This window comes from Antrostomus carolinensis, unplaced genomic scaffold, assembly GCF_000700745.2.
Source record: "Antrostomus carolinensis isolate BGI_N321 unplaced genomic scaffold, ASM70074v2 scaffold10525, whole genome shotgun sequence".
NCBI classification, from domain to species: domain Eukaryota; kingdom Metazoa; phylum Chordata; class Aves; order Caprimulgiformes; family Caprimulgidae; genus Antrostomus; species Antrostomus carolinensis.
In genome coordinates this window covers 13,505-32,238 of record NW_010318440.1, presented here as the reverse complement: position 1 = coordinate 32,238, position 18,734 = coordinate 13,505, and the positions used below count along the sequence as shown (strand labels likewise).

The window sequence follows — 18,734 nt, the reverse complement described above, 5'->3', positions numbered from 1 at the left end:
TCACATCACATCACATCACATCACATCACATCATCACATCACACCACACCACACCATAGGACACCACATCACACCACACCACCACATCACACTACACCTTATCACACCACACCACACCAATCACGTATCATATCACACCATATCACACCACATCACATCACATATCACACCATACCACATCACATCACATCATACCACACTACCACATCACACCACATTATATCACACCATACCACACCACACCACACCACAGCCTCATACGTGCACCGTGCACATACATGCTTGGCAGGGCAGGAGCTCAGCCCCAGCTCATTGCAGAGGTCTGCTATGACCAGGACACCAGGGCTGGAGCATGTTGCATGCTCTCAGACTATTTTTAGGGCCAGAGGGGTGCAGCAGCGCTCTGGTGATGGTAGCCACACAATAAGGTAGCGTTATGCTCTCGCTGGCACTGGTGCCACTCTGTACAAGTCACCTCCCTGGTGGCTGCCTGCTCACCTCACTTTGCTGCTGTTACCTTTCTGTTTGTTGTGGGTGCCACAACTGCAAAGCTGGGAAAGAGAGGCTGGAGAAATCATGCCTTACCCAAAACACGACCAAACCATGCCATAATTATACAGCATTTCAGACTGCTGGTGCTCATTATTTTCTTGTCTGATTTTTTTTTGTTCCAGGTCTGTGTGTCCCACATTGTGTCCCACATTTACACCTCAGTGGGTTGAGAGATACCATTACCATCTGTCTTTATTTTTCTAACCCCCCCTCCCCCCCAGCCCTGTTTGGACACCATAGTGTGGAGACTTCTGGGAACATGTAACACAGGCTGCCAATTTCATTATCTTTCTCCTCTACAAACATCCATATTACTCATTGCCCCGCTCTTCACATGGGATGAAATACTGGCATTGTAACAATGCTTTGGCTAAGAGCTGTGTCTCTGGTGTGCTCAGCACACTGTTCTGAAGATAAAACACAGGATAAGGCCAGAAAGGCTCTATTACTGCAGTTTAAAGCTGTCCTTGAAGAGGTTTTTTATTTGTCAAGCCCTAGATTAGAAGTCAAGCCCATTGGATGCTCCACATCCTCCATAACCTCTGTGGATACATCAGAGCCAGGGCAGCTACACACACAATGACCAGACACTGAAAAAAAATCTCTCTCCACTGTACATCCCATCTGATGGAAACAACATGTTGCTACAGAAGCTGCAGCATCTTTCCTTGCTGGAGTCACAGGTATCACTGCAGCCTGATAGCCTCTTTTGATGCTGCAAATGTTTTGGAAGAAAACAGATAGTAGAGAGAATTTGAGCAGACAAAAGTGTCTCTGTCAGATAATGGATGCTGGGATAAAAAAGACAGCAGAGTTTCAAGTAATAAATACTGGTTTGGAACATAGAAATGGGGGAGGCAAGGCCAAAATGGTTTAAATTTGTAGAAAATTTCTTTTTACTTCAGGCAAGAATAGAAAGCAGTGGTAGAGACAGGAGAAATGAAAGGAGTAACCTGCAGAATGAGGAATGAAACACAGGAAAAAGAGGTGCTTTTAGCAAAGCCAGTGAAACAGCAGAATTGGAATATGAACACGACAAAGGCCGGGGCAAACCTGGGAGAAGACACCTTGAAAGTCTCTGTGGCAGGAGCCATGGACTTCAGTGAAGGAGCTATTTGAGGTGGGGGACTCATAATCTCCATAAGTTTCTCAATTAACAGGACAGTCTTGTCAGCAAGCAGCAGGAGGTCTGGGATTGCTTTTCCCACTCAGTTGAAGGGTGGTGGCATTACTTTTGGGGATCTGTGTGTCCTTCCCATGACAGAAGGGTGATGCTTAGGGCAGATTTGGCAGTTCTGGGCAGGGGTGCAGAGAACATGAGCACCAGAGGGAGATGCTAAAGGGGAAGGGTTCGTGGGAGGTTTTTTCTGTGTGCTGCTTGCATGCAGCCAGGGAGATGGCGGTGCCAGGGAAGGACATAAAAAGGTGTCCCCTGTGGTCCCACTCTGCCCTGGCTGAGTGCTCCTGGGTGCTGCTGTGGCAGGGAAAGCCCTGCCTGGCCTTTGGCCATCCCGTCTGGAGCACAACACCCAACATGCAAAGTTTCAACCCCAGCATTTGCTGGTAAGCAAAGTTTTAGGTTACTAACACCAGGATATTTTAATGGCAAAGGTCTATCAGCCTGCATGATAGCTCCAACTTCATTATACAACCTGCACTTGAGACTTTTCAAAAGCTTCAGAAGTGGACTTAGCTGATTGTGCATCATTTATGAAAAATGAGTGTTTTGAAAGTCTCTGCCTAAGTCAGATTTATTTCTTCTGCTTAAAAGAAAACCTGAAGATTCATCATGGTGAAAATAATGTTATACTAACAACAGCACTTGGACCACCTGCAACTGTGGTGCGGCTGTGCTGTGCATTGGTCTGGTTGCAAGGTGTTTTCTGCCTTCTCACTACTGGGAGGAAGGGAAGCATCCAACTAGTGACCTCTTGGCATCCCTGCGAGCATTGCTAATGGATAACGCCAGAACTATTAGTTTTGAAAGCTTCAGTTCATTCTCCTGCTGAGCTTATGACGTGAGTAAAGCCAGAAAGACAAAGCACCTCATCAGTAGAGCACAGCAATGACTGCAGGCAGTGTGCAGCAGAGGCAGGGTGAAAATAGACCTCGACAGGGGACTACATTGTCATTCTTCAGAAAAGGTAAACCAGTCACGCTCTCCCTCCTGACAGGACGTACCACACTGGGTAAGACGGATATACATGCTTTTAAACTGTTTTTTTTCACCCCCTCCTGTTGTGATTCTTCATTTCATCTGCTAAGTTAGAAATATTCTACTGCAGATATGCCACTGGTCACTTTATCCCTGGATTGTAAAAGAAAGACAAGCTCCAAATGAGGACTGGTAGGTGGCTATGACAAATACAGGTAAGGCAACAACCAGTATTTTCAGCTGAAAAATAAGAACAAAGCACAGACCAATAGCAAAGAAAAATGCCATGACAGGGAAGAGCAAAGCAATGAGATACAAATGTCCAAGCAGACAGCAGTACTCTAAAGAAGTCAAATTCTTGATACTAGAAATGTTAATTTGGTTTACATCTTACCCATTGCAGACATCATTTCCGATCGTAGCATAGATAACTATGGCTGGGTTGTCCAATAGCTGGTTTCTGGCCAAGCTAAAAGATAAATATGCAGCTATATTAACAGAGGAATAGGTTCTCTGTGTCTGAATCACACACCATGCTTCTATGAGATCACATTTGGAAGTGGCCTGTTCAGATTTGGCCAATACTCAGATGACTACACGTCTATGTTTGGGAGAGGGTTGTTTTGGGGTTTTTTTTAAATTTGTTTTTTCACTATAGTTTTATATTTTAGTAAAGTTTCTTAAATATATGTTTTTTTCACTTATCCTTTTTGCCTCTTGTGGACTTGTCTTTTCCACTTCTTCCCCTGCTGGCTTTCTATCTTCTTTGTGTTATTCAGAAGCCAAATCAAGCAGTTTCATTTCAGGGCAAAGATAAATCAAGATGGAAAGTTTTTAATCAAAGATGGGAAGGGAAGACTATGTTTGACTGACAACTACATTTATGTGTAGGATTAGGCTCAAGATCAAATCAGGATGTAGTTTGAAGAAGTTCAGTGCTAGAGGACAAGGATTTGTCACTACTTTTTCCAGAGGAAAGAACAATAAAACCCTTAGGGTGCGAACCATATCAGCATCAAACAAACTAAATCAAACCCAACTGCCCCACAGCCCACCCAGATTCATCTGAAAAGGAGAGTTGCTGCCTCTCACTATCCAGTAGCTACTCAATCACATCGATGTGGAGATGATGCAGTGGACCTTGCTCCATATCAGAAGTAATGCACAGATTTAGGGAAAGGCTTGGTCTCTTCACTAAAATTAGTGGAAATGCTCCATTGGCTTAACTGGGCCAAGATCAAGGCCCTGGAGATGGCTATATCCACAGTTTACAAGGGTTTTCCTTCTGTTGATGAATATTTTTATCAGAGAAGAAAGAACCAGCACTTCAGAGCACAGTGGCCAAGGGAAGCTGCACTTTTTGGGACATTTGTGTGTAATACATTCCTTACAGTGCTTTGCTTGTTTCTTTTGAAGAAATAGGACTCCAGCAACAGTTCTGTACCACCAGTCAGCATTTCAATCCCATTAAACACTCACCTTTTTATTAAATAGAGGAGGTTTCCTGAAGAACCACCTGATCACACATAGGGGGAATAAGAGAAATAGTTCAAATCATTACAGTGACAAACAAATTGAAGTGCAAAACCCAACTTCACTGCCTATTTCCAAGAATGTAGAAGCATTAAAAATACAAATGGAACAAGTAACCTCTGTAATGTTTTTGGGTGCTGGCATTAGGAAGTAAAGCTATGTGCTGCCTCTTACCTGAGTCCCACACTTCAGACTGTAGAAAATCAAATACTTTTAAGTGCTAGGTTGTTTGGATCTGGCTTTTAATCCAGATCTGGGAGCTTCTTCCCATCTGTTGAACATAGTCTCTTGTAAACCAGCCAACCTGACTTGTCAACAGTTGATCTACTTTTAACTTTCCCCATAAATTGCAAAGCGAACTGCTCTCACTCACACTGAAAGAGTAAGCGTCTCACAGCTATACCACGTTGGGACTGATTCAGGTCCTAAACATAGGCACCAAATGCCATTTTTGACATCTCAGAGTATCCAAGACACCTGCAGCAGGGCTGGCAGATACAGCACAGGATGCCTGAGAGATTGTGCACTTCTGGAGAGGCAGCTGGAGGTGGGAAAAATACTGTAAAGCATCTTAAATAGCACTAGACACCAATGTTTGAGTGTCTGCATTGCTCTCCCCATGAGTGGCAGACTCACAAAAAATAGTATTAGGCCAGCTGCACCCCTCCCGAGAAGCTCTGCATTTCAATGGCAATTCATCCAAATGGTTGGATGCAAATCTCTCCTCCTCCAGGAAAAGAGCTAGCTACACCTAAGCATCTGTGAGCATCTATAATCTTTCATTTATGCCTTGAATGAGAAAAGCATTCCCAATTAGGAAAGCTCTTATGCAGAAAACTTACTAGCAGGTCTTCAAAGGCTCTGCATAGACATCCCAACTCCCCACAGCGCACAAATCAAACCCCACTGCCTGCAGTGCAAGTGTTATAGCGAATTAGGAGCCAAAAAAAAGGCTTTATGCATTGTTCAAGATTAGACCAGAACTGTGATTGCAATAAGCTCACCTCACAGCAACGTACAGAAACATAAACTTCAGAGAAGCAGGCCCTACAGGTTGTACTTGCTTTTATTTTGCATTATTGTCACTCTCTGCTCTTTTCTTGCTCCTTCTCCTCTTGTATTATACTCCGCCTATTCTTCACTCAGCTCTTCCCTGGTCTCTCGTTTCTCCTCTTTTCTGCATTGTGCTTCTGAAGCTTGCTTTGAGGAGCAAATCCTGTCCTCCCTGCAGCTCTTGGGGGGAAACTTGTGGACAGAACATCATTAAATCCCTGCTGGATTGGTATAGAGGAAAGATCTAAGAGCTAAACCCCTAAGGTAGCAATAATACACTTTGCATTTTAACAGTGGTGTCTTTGCTATTGTCTCTTGCAGTGATGCCAACGACATATACCAAGGAATCTTTTATGTTTTAAATAATCCAGTTCTTCTAAGCTAAAAATGAATATCTCTGTCTGCTGTTCTCTCCTGAGGGTTGCTGGCCCATTCAAAATCCAGTCCTTCTGTTGAGAAGCTCTTTTCAGCACAATAAGAGCCCCACAAAATCCTTCAAAAATACAGCTTGGAACATAACTACCACCAGTTGATTTTCTTTTCTGTTTAATAGCCCTTCTTTCAGCTAGAGTTCAACACCCCTCTGTTAAGTCATTCTGTCGCCCGGCTCCCTGGACTGGGGCTGCAGTTCAACCAAAAATCAACTATTGGGATCTCTAGAAATTAAAAATGTATTTATACAAAAGTAAGAAACAGTTCTTGGGTGTGTATTACCTCCACAAGTGTAGGTAGTTATAAGCAGCTCTGTGGAAATCATTAGCACAGTTACAAATCAAGTGAAAACGTTAAGAAAATGAGGGGTTTTTTCAAGAGAACTGTTTTCCGAGGAAGTTTTTGTGGTACAGGATATAATCTGTGGTGAAAACATTCAAGTGAGAAAAAGAAATTATGCAGAACAGTTACAGGTACATTGTTAGATGTCCTGAAAGCTGTTCCTAGTCTCTCCTGCCCTTCTCTTTGTTGCTTTCCAAACATTTTCAGACTGGTGGAGTTTTAAAATTTTGATTGAGGAATCAGGGTTTGGTTTGCTTCTGCTTGTGAGTAACCCCAAATTTCCTAAACCTTGGAATACTTGAGCTGTACTTCTCGCTTTTCTTGCTCTTAGACCTTGTGTGGCTGACAAGGAACAGCACTAATGTGCACAGAAAGAGCCTGGGACAGCGCCAAAAGTGCTGAGTGAACAAGAACGGCTTATTGCTTTCTAATCTTTTGCTCCCTTATGTTGTAAAAGCTACTGGAAATGTAACGGTGCAAAGAAAAAAGTCTCTGGTTTTCCCCAAATGAAGTCCAAGTGGACTAGACTTTTCAAGGCAGCCAAAGAAAAAATATAAAAATTATCATTTCTTAACTGGTTTTGAAGCCACTGTGAGATATCTGGTGCTTGACGGCTCAGTGAGCCACAGCATGTGTCAGCAAGGCCTAATTTTTCTGGTCAAAGGCAAGAATCTCAAAGAAACAGATCAGACTACAAATGTCAAAGGAATATACAATACCCACATTTTGAAATAGCATACATTGTTCAAGTACCTCATGCAAAACATGGATGACAATCACAAGATTGTTCTGTAGATATTTAGAAATTCTGAGGGTATTCACTTTCCCTGTGTTTATCTAATAATTTTTTGGAATATTTTTAGCGACTGATTTTACTGTAAGGACACTTCTATCAAAACAAGAGGTCTTCGATAAGCACTGGAGAACATTTAGAAGAGCTTTCTAACTGCATTCATGCCTGGCCCTCATACCTGAGGATCGCTCTCTACCCAGTCAAAAACCAGAAATAGCACATGGCTTACAAACCTGTGTGAAGCTGCTGGAAGGCAAGACACCAAAACCGTGTTGAAAACAATGAAATAATAAAAATTATCTGTAGAAAACTGTTCAGCAAGCCACTTGGATGGAAAACATTAATTAGGACAGTGAGCTTCTTGTTCAACCACAAGCTGAAAGCAGTAATGGTGTCAGAGTATAGATTTGTTATAAATTATTAACCTTTATCTCATATATCAAACATCTTGTGGGGTGCCTGGTGAGCAAAGCTGGTCACTCAAAATGAACATCAGTAATTCTGATGTGAATATATTGATGGGGTATGGGTGACATAGACAGAGAGCTGAGGGACAGGGGCACTCTTCCTAGCCCTACTCCACAGCCAGATGCAGAAGAGGGAAGGGTCCATCACTTCCAGGGGATAGTGGGATTTTTTTAAGAAAGGGAAGGCAGAAGTCCTGGCAGCACAGAGGTTGTGGAAGCCTTCCTCCAGAGTGAAGAAGATGCATGTCCCAAGAAGGATAAGGGGGAAAGTCTGTGCTGAACTCTGCCACAGTGCTGGTGTTGAAGGCTGGGTGCTTGGATGCTTCTGCAGAGAGCTGGAGATGAGCATTGCTCTTGGTCCCCAGCTTGGCTTGCCATCCCTGGGCTCTGACTCGCCGCTGCACGCCTCCCTCATCAGACCTGCAGCTCTAGCATCTCTTCCTCTCATCGTGTATCCCTGGGGCTGTGAAGCATCCTTTTCAGAAGAAGGTTAAGTTGTCCCAGGTGAGGCTAGGTCAGGTTAGTGGCCAGCTTTTCACTTTGCTGACACTGAGAGCAGCCATTTAAATCCTCCCATTCGGGGAAACTATTATGTCAAATGAGGCAATAGAAGTGAACCTTTACAATATGGTGTCAGTGCAATGATGAAGAGAAGATACTGAGGGAAGATATCCTGGGATTTTTCTATCACTTGTAATTTTTCCCCTTTTTAAATTCCCTTCTCAATTTTCTTGAGTCTTTTGCCCTGACACAGGCTCACCTCCTTTTATAACCTGCAGGTGTCTGTAGAATAAGTGTAAAGGAGATATGTGAAGTGGAAAGAAAAAGGAATGATATACACATTGAGAGGTTTTTAAATTTTTTTTTTAAAAGTCTGTGAGGGAATTGAGGAAAAGGAAGAGCAGAAAGTACAACCCCCATTAACGTGAAGAGAACAGAACAAGGTAATAAGGCATTAGGTACTGAGGTGAACTGGATATAAATGAGAAGAACCATTGATATAATCTAGTTTGGCCTTTTTTTTCATTCTCTCACCAGAAAGCACATCTAGGGGACTTCAATAATGGGATCCATCATCTCTAGTGCCCTGTGACAGCCAGATGAGAAAGTCAGAGGCACCTGATCCATGACACCTAACACATTGTAAAACACTTATGTAGATAACCTGAAGCCTCAGAAACACCATGTGTGCCACAGGTAGGAGGAAAATGAATCAGAGGGATTGCCAGTGGCATTAAGTGCTGGCTCTAGAAGGCAATTTTTTAGGTGAAAATGCCCACCTGAATCTGATAGTGATCCTTGCATTATGTCATCTGACTGGGCAGCCTCTTCTGTCTGGTAAGATCTATGGCTGTCAGAGCTGGGGGGCTGGGGAAGCCCCTATCTGATCCTAAAGCTGGCAGGAAATCCCAAGCATTTAACAAGTTTCTAAGTAGCACTAGGGACAGAAGTGCTCATTGCTCATGGCTCACATAACTCATCTGTCATAGAGGAAAAGCATCCCATAAAGCCAAATTATCTGCCCAAGGAGAAGAACTTTTCCTAAGCTTCTGCAGCCAGTTTCTGAAGCATGAAAATCAATTAAATACAATAGAGACGCAATGTGATAATCACAGAATAATCAAGTCTCTTTTAAAAATGTTGTTGGAGGCATCACCTAATCCCACACACAAAAGCTAACATCATAATCCTTCATTTCTAAGGGGAGATTACTGTCATCCCTTCATGACAAATTTAAACAAACTGTGTCTTGAAACAACTCGGGGTTTCTTTTTTGTCCCCACTTCTCCATTTTGAGGGCTATTCAAGGTTTTCACTCCTTGATAGTAACCTTTTTTAAATTCCCCCTCCAAACAAAGGTAAGATTAATGAAAACACATGTTCATGTACCAGAACTATCCTTTAGTTTAAACCATTCGTCCCACTCCCTGGTGTTTATGCCTCGAAAGGATTCAAAACCGTAATCCCTTTTAATTTTTGCTTTACTCAGTTGCCAAGGTGTCTTAACATTCCTTCAGAAGTCTCCATTGCCCTAATTTTCCCCAAAGCCCTTCTTTGTATCTATTCCCACCAAAGTCGGTCGTTCTTAGGCAAAGAAGACCAAATTCAGAGGTATTATCAGTGGTTTATGTGAGGAAGGACTGTCTCCCTGTCTCTAGAGAAAATGCTGTGCGTGCTGCACCTTGCAACCTCCTTAGTCTTTTTCCAGCTATGTCCTACATTCCTGGATGTTCCTTGAAATTCCCCTTTGTACCCCAATGCCTCTCTCCCTCCACCACCTCTGGCTGATGAACCAGTAGCTTATAGACAAGAGTCTCATTACGAGCTCTGACATTTGCCAAGGTAAAATGTGTCTTCTACAACTGTATTTGCTGCAAGAGCTGTCACTGCTGTTCCCAAGCTCATCCAAATTACTCCTGTGTAAGGATGTGTCCCACTTCAGGGTGGTTAATGCTCTGCAATTTTGAATCACTCACAGATGCCATCGAGCATGCACCTTGGCCTACTCTAAGGTCACCACTCCAAAAGTGAAGCAGCGTTAGCCTCAGGAGGAATGCATGAGGCTCCTCTCTCAAACCCACTGCTCTTCCCTGCTTAGCTGGTTCTCTAGGCACCTCTTATTTCTTGTATTAAGGAATAAGAAATATCTGAAAACAGGTTATGCACAACTGTGATTGGATTGTTTTTTTCCTTAATTTTGTCTGAAAAAAAAAATGAAAATGCAAATGAGAAGGATAACAGCCCAAAGGGAAGCTGATGAGAAGACCACACTCTCAGCTGTGAGTACCTCGTCATCTTTATCAGGGCTGCTGATCTTGTATTAATCTTCCTCTTCTTTACTGTACAAAAACGTTTCCCATGAGGTACTGTGCAAGACATTTTCCTTAATTCTAGATGGTTTAAGTCTGCTGCATATACACTTTTAGCTCCATCACTACCAACATCCCTCTAAATCCCCCTTTTTAGCCATGGTCAAAAAAAACAACTAGTAGAGCTACAATGTTTTTTGTTCAATGGAAATTTTAGTCAATGCATGGAGAAAAATGACCAAGCACACACACCTCCCTACTCAGAGCCAGAAGACACGGACTTTAATGAGCTCTGCTGTCCATTTTTCCATAAGACACATGTGCAATTAGGAAAGGGTTTCTCTTTTTTTTTTTTTTTTTTTTTTCTGAAATATGTTCATCAATGTATCAGACTAGTAAGGTTAAAAAGAAAAAAAAAAAAAAGTGAAAGATCTTAACATACCATTTTGGGAAATGTTCTGTAAGTCTCTGTGATTACAGCGATTTCTCCTGCGTAAACGTAGATACAGAGAGTCTGTCCAACCTCTGAAATAAAATGAGAAAATGCAAGCTGCTAAACTCATATGACATGGATGAAAACACAGCTATTAAAAATGAAGTATGTTCTCATCTCTGAACAACCCTGTGCCCCAGTTATGTATACACTTCTATTTCACCATCTCTCTTTTTGTGGTCATAAATTTTTTCATCTTGAACAGGGTGACCTAAAATCGAAGCCAAGATATTCTTGGAAACTCTAAACTGATGGAGAGTGTCTCTGAAATTGTTCCATCCAGGATGCTTTTATCTTTTCTTTTTCTTTTTTTTTTTTTCTCATAAGGTGTTTAAAAACCTTTTTGTCATACATCATTTATCAAAACAATCCTGCTGATTGCTCAGTAATTGACTTTTCAATTGGTTGTTATGGAACAGTAAATAAAAGAGAAGAAATATTGGCAGGGCATTCATTTCCCAATGTCATAAATCTTGGATGGATTGATCTGAAAACAGGTAATGCACGACTGTGATTGGATTGGTTTTTTTTTTCTTTATTTTGCATATCTGAAAAAAAAAATGAAAATGCAAATGAGAAGGATAACAGCCCAAAGGGAAGCTGATGAGAAGACCACGCTCTCAGCTGTGAGTACCTGGTCATCTTTATCAGGGCTGCTGATCTTGTGTTTGAACTTAGACACTGAAGGAATCAGATAACCGAAATACCAGGGCTTAAGAACAGCAAACTTAGATGAGTGCAGAGAAACAGAAGACAAGGAGAAGTTTTGAAACCAGCAATAAAATGTAACTACCTACTGAGAAATGCATGATAACATCAAGCAGTCACCACACAATGGTCTACAGAAGGAACACCCGAGCTCTTTGGTTTTCAGCAGAGCAGGTGGGCAGATGAGGAGAAGCAAACAGACCTTCTTGGTCAAAGGATGTTAGTTAAACAGTGGTGTCCCTGTTCACCCATCAGGGAGATGGGAACGATGGGCAAGAAACACATCAGTTTGTGTTTCTATTTCTGCAGGCTCGGAGCAAATGGGAGCCTCCCACTGCTCTCCTTCTACCAGTCTCCACCAGACCTAACCATTGTAGTGTGGAATTTTGTGCTGCTTCTCTTAAAAATACCTTGAACTCCTAAACAGTCCTTCTTTATTTTTTTTCTTTTTCTTTCTTCCAGACGTGGAAGGGATTAAAAAAGAGATTAAAAACTGAACACTGAACCAAGGTCTATCACTGGCAACTTCAAGGTCAATTCTAAGCTCTGTTCACTTGTGAACTCCAGATCTTTACAGCCCAGTTAAATACTGTGTATTGAGTAGCTGAACATTGTAATAAATTTTGAAAGGTCAGTTTTGCTGCTGATTCTGAAAGAGAAGTCTGCATAGATCTTCTCTGTTGGCTTGCCAAGTAGTATACCAGCTTAAAGCATCCACTGTGTGAATGTAGCTGAGGCTGGGATCCTGGTTTTTGCACAGGGAGAAAAAAAGGAAGCAAAAAGTACAAGTGTTTGGTGCAACAGACATTTTTCCTGGAAAATAATATATCCTGCCAACTTTTTAATTCTGCTGGTAGAAAACCTCTTTAGGCTTGACTCATGCTTGGTTTGGTATTTCACTGTATTCATGATCAATCTTAGACACAGAAAATAAAAATTATCTGAAACTCAAGCCAGACCAGGCACCGTTGATGACTGTACCCTTCAGTTCTGCCAGGAGTCAAGGGCCTATTCATGCTGGCTGGAAAGATGATTAACAAAATTATGAATATTTTTTTTTTTTTTTACTTCACAGTTAAAACTGGCATTTCAAGATGTTTTCTTTGTATTTGAACTTTACTTTCCTTCCCTTCTGGCAGACACTTCTTTTTTTCCATCTAACCCTTCCCCATCTACATGAGCCAATGTAACACAGCAAATTAGGGCACAGGCACTTCCCAATTCTTTTTTTGCTACTTCCCTCTAAATGCAGGAAAAAAAAAAGGCAGGGGGGAGAATGATTGCCCCAAAAAAGTGAACACCATGAAATAACCCTGGAGTTACCATTTATTCTGCTGTTTCAGAAGCAAAAAAAGGAAATAGGAGGAAGAGAGAAAGAAAAAAAAAGCTAAGAAAAGGAAAACGCTGATTTTTTTTTGCTAGTTTCAGCAATGCTTCCCTTCTCCCTGTCCCAGGATTTTGAAAAAAATCAATTTTGGTTTTATTTTTTAATTAATTTCTCCTTCTAAATTACAACTTGACCAGCTCTAAAACCTACCCTGAATTTCAGGAAGACTGGGCTAGAGTATTGTGCATTGCCTGTATATTTAGAAGATCTTTCAAAATCCCTAGATCTGGTGTTGATCTTGATTTTAGAAAGTGCAGAATCAGAGCTGACTAGCATTTTTATCTTTCCTTTCAAGCACAGTTTTTCTTTCTTGCTCTGCTTTGAGGGATGTTCAGACTTGCTATGACTTGTCCACCCCGTCTGTTGGCTTACCCGATGGTGGAATTCAGAAATCCAGTGATCTCTGAGAACTGGGGCCAGTCAAGCTCGTCAGTGAAAGCCATTGGGAGATTAGCAAATGATTTCTGAAAGAAAAATTTTTACATCATCAACACGGTTTCATCCTCACAGGCAAAAAAATCCTTTCAGCAAACTGGAGCAGTTCTCAGCTGGAGCGTTAGCTGGACGGCAGCCATTGCAACTATAGCTGGAGAGGTAATTAGTTACTCATATACTTAAAAAGTTTCCTCTTGTAAGATAAAGAGATGGAGGAAGGAAAAGCAGGGAGATATCTGAACTGCATCTCCTGGCACCCTTTAATTCTGGATGAGCTCAAACTTCCTCCTGAGGTGGAGCATGGGCTGCAGGTGTAGACTACCATCCATCCTGTTCAAAGGTGGGTCTCCTTGGGCACAGGCAATGACAACATGATGTCCCCAGCATATATAGCAGAGGGATAACATCACATTCAGTTGAAGATCCCTTGCCCTCTCCAGCTGGATGAGCTGCGAGCATCTGACCCTCTAAAAACCTTTGCCTGGTCCTCACTGCAAATTTTGGGGGTTGTCATTGAAGTGTCAGAGTCAGAAAGGTCCCTAAGCACAGTGGGGACCAGGGAGAAAAATGCACGTTCTGCCATAACCTTCCCACGCAAATAGATGCAACCTTTGCCCTTCTCTGCTTTTGCTGGTATTAGTCCCTAAAGCTTTCTTATTTTTTTTTCAGTGACTGCCTCCTTGAAAGCCTCTATGCAGATGCAAGCCATGTTGCATGTTCAAAACAGTGCCCTGTTTGTTTCCACTTTGATTTGTGAATGTGTCAAAAATCGTGAAAGATGAAAAAAAAAACCAGCCTCAAGAAATTGTGCCACCTCAGAAGGATGAGAACATGGAGTAAATTTCCAGCTTCTCCTAGTCTAGGGTATGCTCATAAAGAAAATGCATAAATCCAGCGTGCTTATGCTGAAAAACTGTTGATGCAAAAGGAAGTAACCAAAAGAAAGTAAAAACATAAAATCAGAGAACTTACAGGTTGGTTTAACCCATGGAATTTATTAGCTTCATTTTCTTTTCAAGAAATTGCAGGGTTTCCTTAAACCCTCACTGCTATAAACAGCAAGCAGGTGAGTAATTCTTTCTCCAGGAGGGTACTGAGGTGCCACAGAAGAGCTAATTCTTGTAGTCCCCACCAAGTCCTCACTCCCACAAAATTATCATTGAGGTGAATGGGCACGATGCTCGAGTATATGACTCCAGGTTTTGTCTGTCAGGGGATGGGGGAGACGCAGGGAAAGGGGAGGAGCAGCAAGAAAAGGGGGGTTTGCATGGGGGAGAAATCCTGAAGCCAAGCTCTGAGCAGCCTAATGCACAGCAGATGTCATTTTAAAGCATGTAACAGCATATTTGACCCACTTACAGTAGATTTGCATTAGTTACTGAGGTGAAAATGGGTCTGGCTTAATTATATTTCAATTTGTTCTCTCTCTTTTATAGATATATGTGTGTGTCCTTGTGTGTGTCTGCACATACATACTTCTTTTCTTCTTTTCTTTTTTTCTTTTCTTCTTTTCTTTTCTTTTCTTTTCTTTTCTTTTCTTTTCTTTTCTTTTCTTTTCTTTTCTTTTCTTTTCTTTTCTTTTCTTTTCTTTTCTTTTCTTTTCTTCTTTTATTTTTTTTAAGACTGGAGGGAACTTCCAAATCCACCTTCTTCAAATCTGATAGTTTTATGTGTAAATAGGCACTTAACCCAAAGTCACAGCTATGAGCAGAAGCAGAGGGGTACAATATGGCCTGGCTCTTTGTAATATTTGCCTCCTTGTAGCTTTTCATTAAAGGTGACAGAAATATTGAAACAGTCACTGAGCATAGAACGAATTATAGATATGAACTCTGATAAGTCACAGCATATAAGAGTATAAAAAGAGCTCAAAAATTATTAAATATTTTTAAAACAAATCATTCTATGACCAGTTCTCTCATGATTTCCCATTAGCACTCCAGAATAATATTTTCACTGGACAAGCTCCAATATTTTATTCCCCACCCCCACCCTGCAAACTTAGCTTAAGTATGAATTAGCCAGAACCTAATTGAGTTGCAAATTGATTTGGAAAGGAACATTTGCACACAGAATTATAGTTGCACTTGAAAACTGTGTATATGCTTAGCATTGACAGCGTTCCAGCAAAGCACTTAAAGCCAGACTTTTGGAGATATTTCAGGACCAAAGGGTGAAGATGAGTAGTTAATGGAAAATTCAGAAGAATGCTAGACCTTGGACTCTGCAGGAATGTAGTTTGGAAAGTATGGCCTAACAGTCTGCATTTCACTCAGTCTCAGATGCAAATGTGTCCCACTCTAGAGGTGGATCTATGATGACTTTTAGCTTAAAACTCCTCTAAGCACAACCTTGTTTAAATATCATTCTCTAGACTATTCTGGCTGAGAAACCATGCTTCAGCCTACGTGCCAGATTTTAGCAGAGAATGAGAAAGCTATTCCAGCCTAGCTCCAAATACCGTATTTTAGCCTCAGATGCTCTAATTTCAAAGGGTTTCATTTCAAAGAAACGTACTCACCTCCTAGATGTGTCCTACCTGGAAAATATGTCTCCCCAAAGCCACAGTTGATGTTAAATGCACACACACCGAGTGGCACTGGACCAAGTTAACTTAAATGGAAGAAGGTTCAGGGTTGCTATGGCAGGAGATTTTCAAAATCAGGACACAAAAAGGCATTGGAAACCTAACGCTTGTACAAGCCTTTAGAAATGGCAGTTGCAGAAATCCTTAAAGCACTGAAGTATCCCTTAATTTGAAGGGGAATTGAATATTCGGTTTTTATACTGACTTCAATGACGTTCAAATCCTTGTGATAGCATTAAGTACTGCAGATGACTTTCTTATTCTAGAAATAAGAAATATTTCTAGAAATAAGAAATATTTCTAGAAATAAGCAAGCCTTAGAGCTCTTGAGGACAGCACAGCCTCTCTTTTAAAAAAGAACATATGACATTTCTGCTCTGTAAAGCTGCAAAGGACATAGGTTTGAAATTAGCAAAATTATTACCTTATTTCCCCCCAAATGCAGCATCTTAGTCATCACAATACTAGCTGGGAGAAACCTGCCTGCGATACACTCAATTTAGAGGGGAGAGAGGGAATGTTTTTAATAAGATTTTCACAGATCAAACTCTTTGTTTTTTTCTAGTGGTGCAAAAAAAAGAAGCCAGTGGGATTAGTGTTTGGGACATCCTGAACTTGCATTTAAAGAAATGCTGAATTCTTTTAATAGGAAATACATAGTATGAAACAGTTACTTTAATGAAACCTAAGAACCTCTTGAGTTTGTGGGCAAATAGATATTTACTGGATTACAGATAGACATGGGGTTTATTTTTCTCTTTATTCAGCATGAAATAAAGTTCCAAGAGTTTTAAAATACATCTTCTTAGAAAGGGTATAATTTCCAGCACATTTATAAATACAGTGCTTTTATCTCCAGATAAAATTGTCTCTAAAAATGAGATTTAAAAGTAAGCTTCTATCCCAGGCATATAACAGAAAAATGCTGCATTTAGTAGCTATTTGGAAGTCAATTGTAAGCAGATGGACAGAGCAGCAGGAGCACAATATCCATCGCTAGACACATCAGTGTTTTCAACATTAGCTTTCCGCAAAAACCATTCACTTCAAAAAAAACCCAACCCACCCTGTGTTTCTTCTGCTTTGCTAAACCTCATCAAGTGCATGTCTACTGCATTATACTTAATTTCTAGTGTCCAAATTTTCAGGTCGAAGGAATGAACATTCAGCATAATTCTTGGTCAAACTTTTCAAAGCAGAGAAGCCTGGTAAACCCAAATCCTATTGACAAGCAGAAAGCCAACATAGAGTTGACTCATTCCCTTCTTACAGCTGTATAATTCTCTTCCTTTAATTGCACTCTGGGTGTTTGGGGGTTTACTGGAGCGATGGAAGGTCAAGGACAGAGCCATGTGCTGGGCTGCTTCTGCAGGAACATGCAGGCAGGTATCCTGGGATGGTCCCAACATCATGTTCTCTGCATTGCTGCACCTCAGCTAGATCCTTGTAGGACAGGCTTTGGAACTCAGCAGTACCACGTTGGTCAAAAAGTTCAAAATCAAGGTACCTGTGACTTCCCCTAGTGCTACATAGGGTGGGGTTTGGTTGGTTGGGGTTTTTTTTGGTGGTTTTTGGGGCTTTTTTTGACTGGAGAAATAACATGCCTGAGCTATAGCTTTCAAAGATGTGTCCACCTTGTGATGGATCCTTTCCACATCAAGTAGTGTCTCCGTATGCTCTTTGTGGGAAGAACATACTCTAAAAGGGATGATAACTGTATTTCTGACTGTGTCATAGGTAAAGGCTTCGGAAATAGCACTTGATGTAACAGCTTCCCAACAATGGTCTTTGAAGCAATGGAGCAAGGATCTGAATTCCAAAGCTGTTCAGCCCAAATACCCTTCTGGCCACCCGTGAACTGATCATCCAGTTACCCAAATAACATTCTGAGCCTGCTTCAGTGAGGAAATTTCTCATTCACATTCTCTTTCTTCCCTCACTCATCATTACTGCGCCGTTACATGGTAGATTATGTGCAGCATAATCAGAGGAAGCAACCATTCTGCAGAGCCTCTTAACTAAATTCTCAGCATCTCTCCTGAAAAATTATTTCCTCACATAATTAGCTTTAAAACAGGAATTAACAGCTGCCACTGATGTGGTGCTGATTAACAAAAGGGCTCACTGAATTGTTACCCAGCGTAAATTTCTTTACACTTGTATATGTGAACATCTATAAAGGTAAATATAGGAAATACATGAAATATATAGAATATATATGTAAAAAAATAGAAAAGCATTAAACTAAAAAAAATTATTACATTTAATTAATATGAATTAACAGGCACACAACTTTTTCCTTGACAAAAGTCCTGGGGATGGGGGAAAAGTCCTATTTGGATTTCTACATAGAAGCTTGAGATTCCATTGAAATGTAAATTAAAGCTTTGAACTGTCTCTAGTATTGACTGCAGAGAAAATTGTTTGATAAACTAATTTTTCTGTGTGTCTTCTCAAAGAAATTTTGGCAGAATCAAAGTGAAGTGTCTCAAGTTTGACAGCATCGGGGAACAGCAGGTACACGAGGCTAGTGTGTTATCCTCCCCTCTCAGAGCCCTACCTTCAAGTTCTTGCTCTGGTCCTAAATTAAGGATGCTTCTTGCCAGATAGACATAGATTCTCCACACTCTCGGGTCACAAAACCATCCCTAGGTGTGCCTAGAAATTCTTCTTGAGGAAGACCTCAGTCTGAAAAAGCACTGAAGCCAGTTAATTTGTTACATGAAGGACATTTGCCAACAGTATTTAACAGTGTACATCACAGCTCTGAAGCAGGGTAAGTTGCTGCTTTTGCCTTTCTACCCACAGAACACAAGACACAGAGGCCAAGAAAAACGAAGAGGCAGCTACAAAGTCTGAACTAGCTCAGAAATTTTTGTGCTCAGGCAACGATTTTCTTACTTAAAGTGAGCTGCAAATGAAATAAGTTTCGAGATTAAGCACAGATCCTTGTTTGTTTATAGGACTGAACTCTCTGTATCTCTGCA

General features: G+C 41.1%; 1 protein-coding gene across 1 annotated transcript in view; it reads right to left on the bottom strand.

Moving 5' to 3' along the window:
- The window catches only part of AOAH (acyloxyacyl hydrolase), a gene marked incomplete at its 5' end in the record, with an annotated part of 47,995 nt that overhangs the window by 18,475 nt on the left and 10,786 nt on the right, over positions 1-18,734 (bottom strand). The window contains 4 exons of the mRNA XM_010168896.1: positions 3,102-3,176; positions 4,187-4,223; positions 10,580-10,662; positions 13,098-13,189. Of these exons, the coding sequence (XP_010167198.1) occupies positions 3,102-3,176; positions 4,187-4,223; positions 10,580-10,662; positions 13,098-13,189 (287 nt within the window). The remainder of the gene's footprint in view (positions 1-3,101; positions 3,177-4,186; positions 4,224-10,579; positions 10,663-13,097; positions 13,190-18,734) is intronic.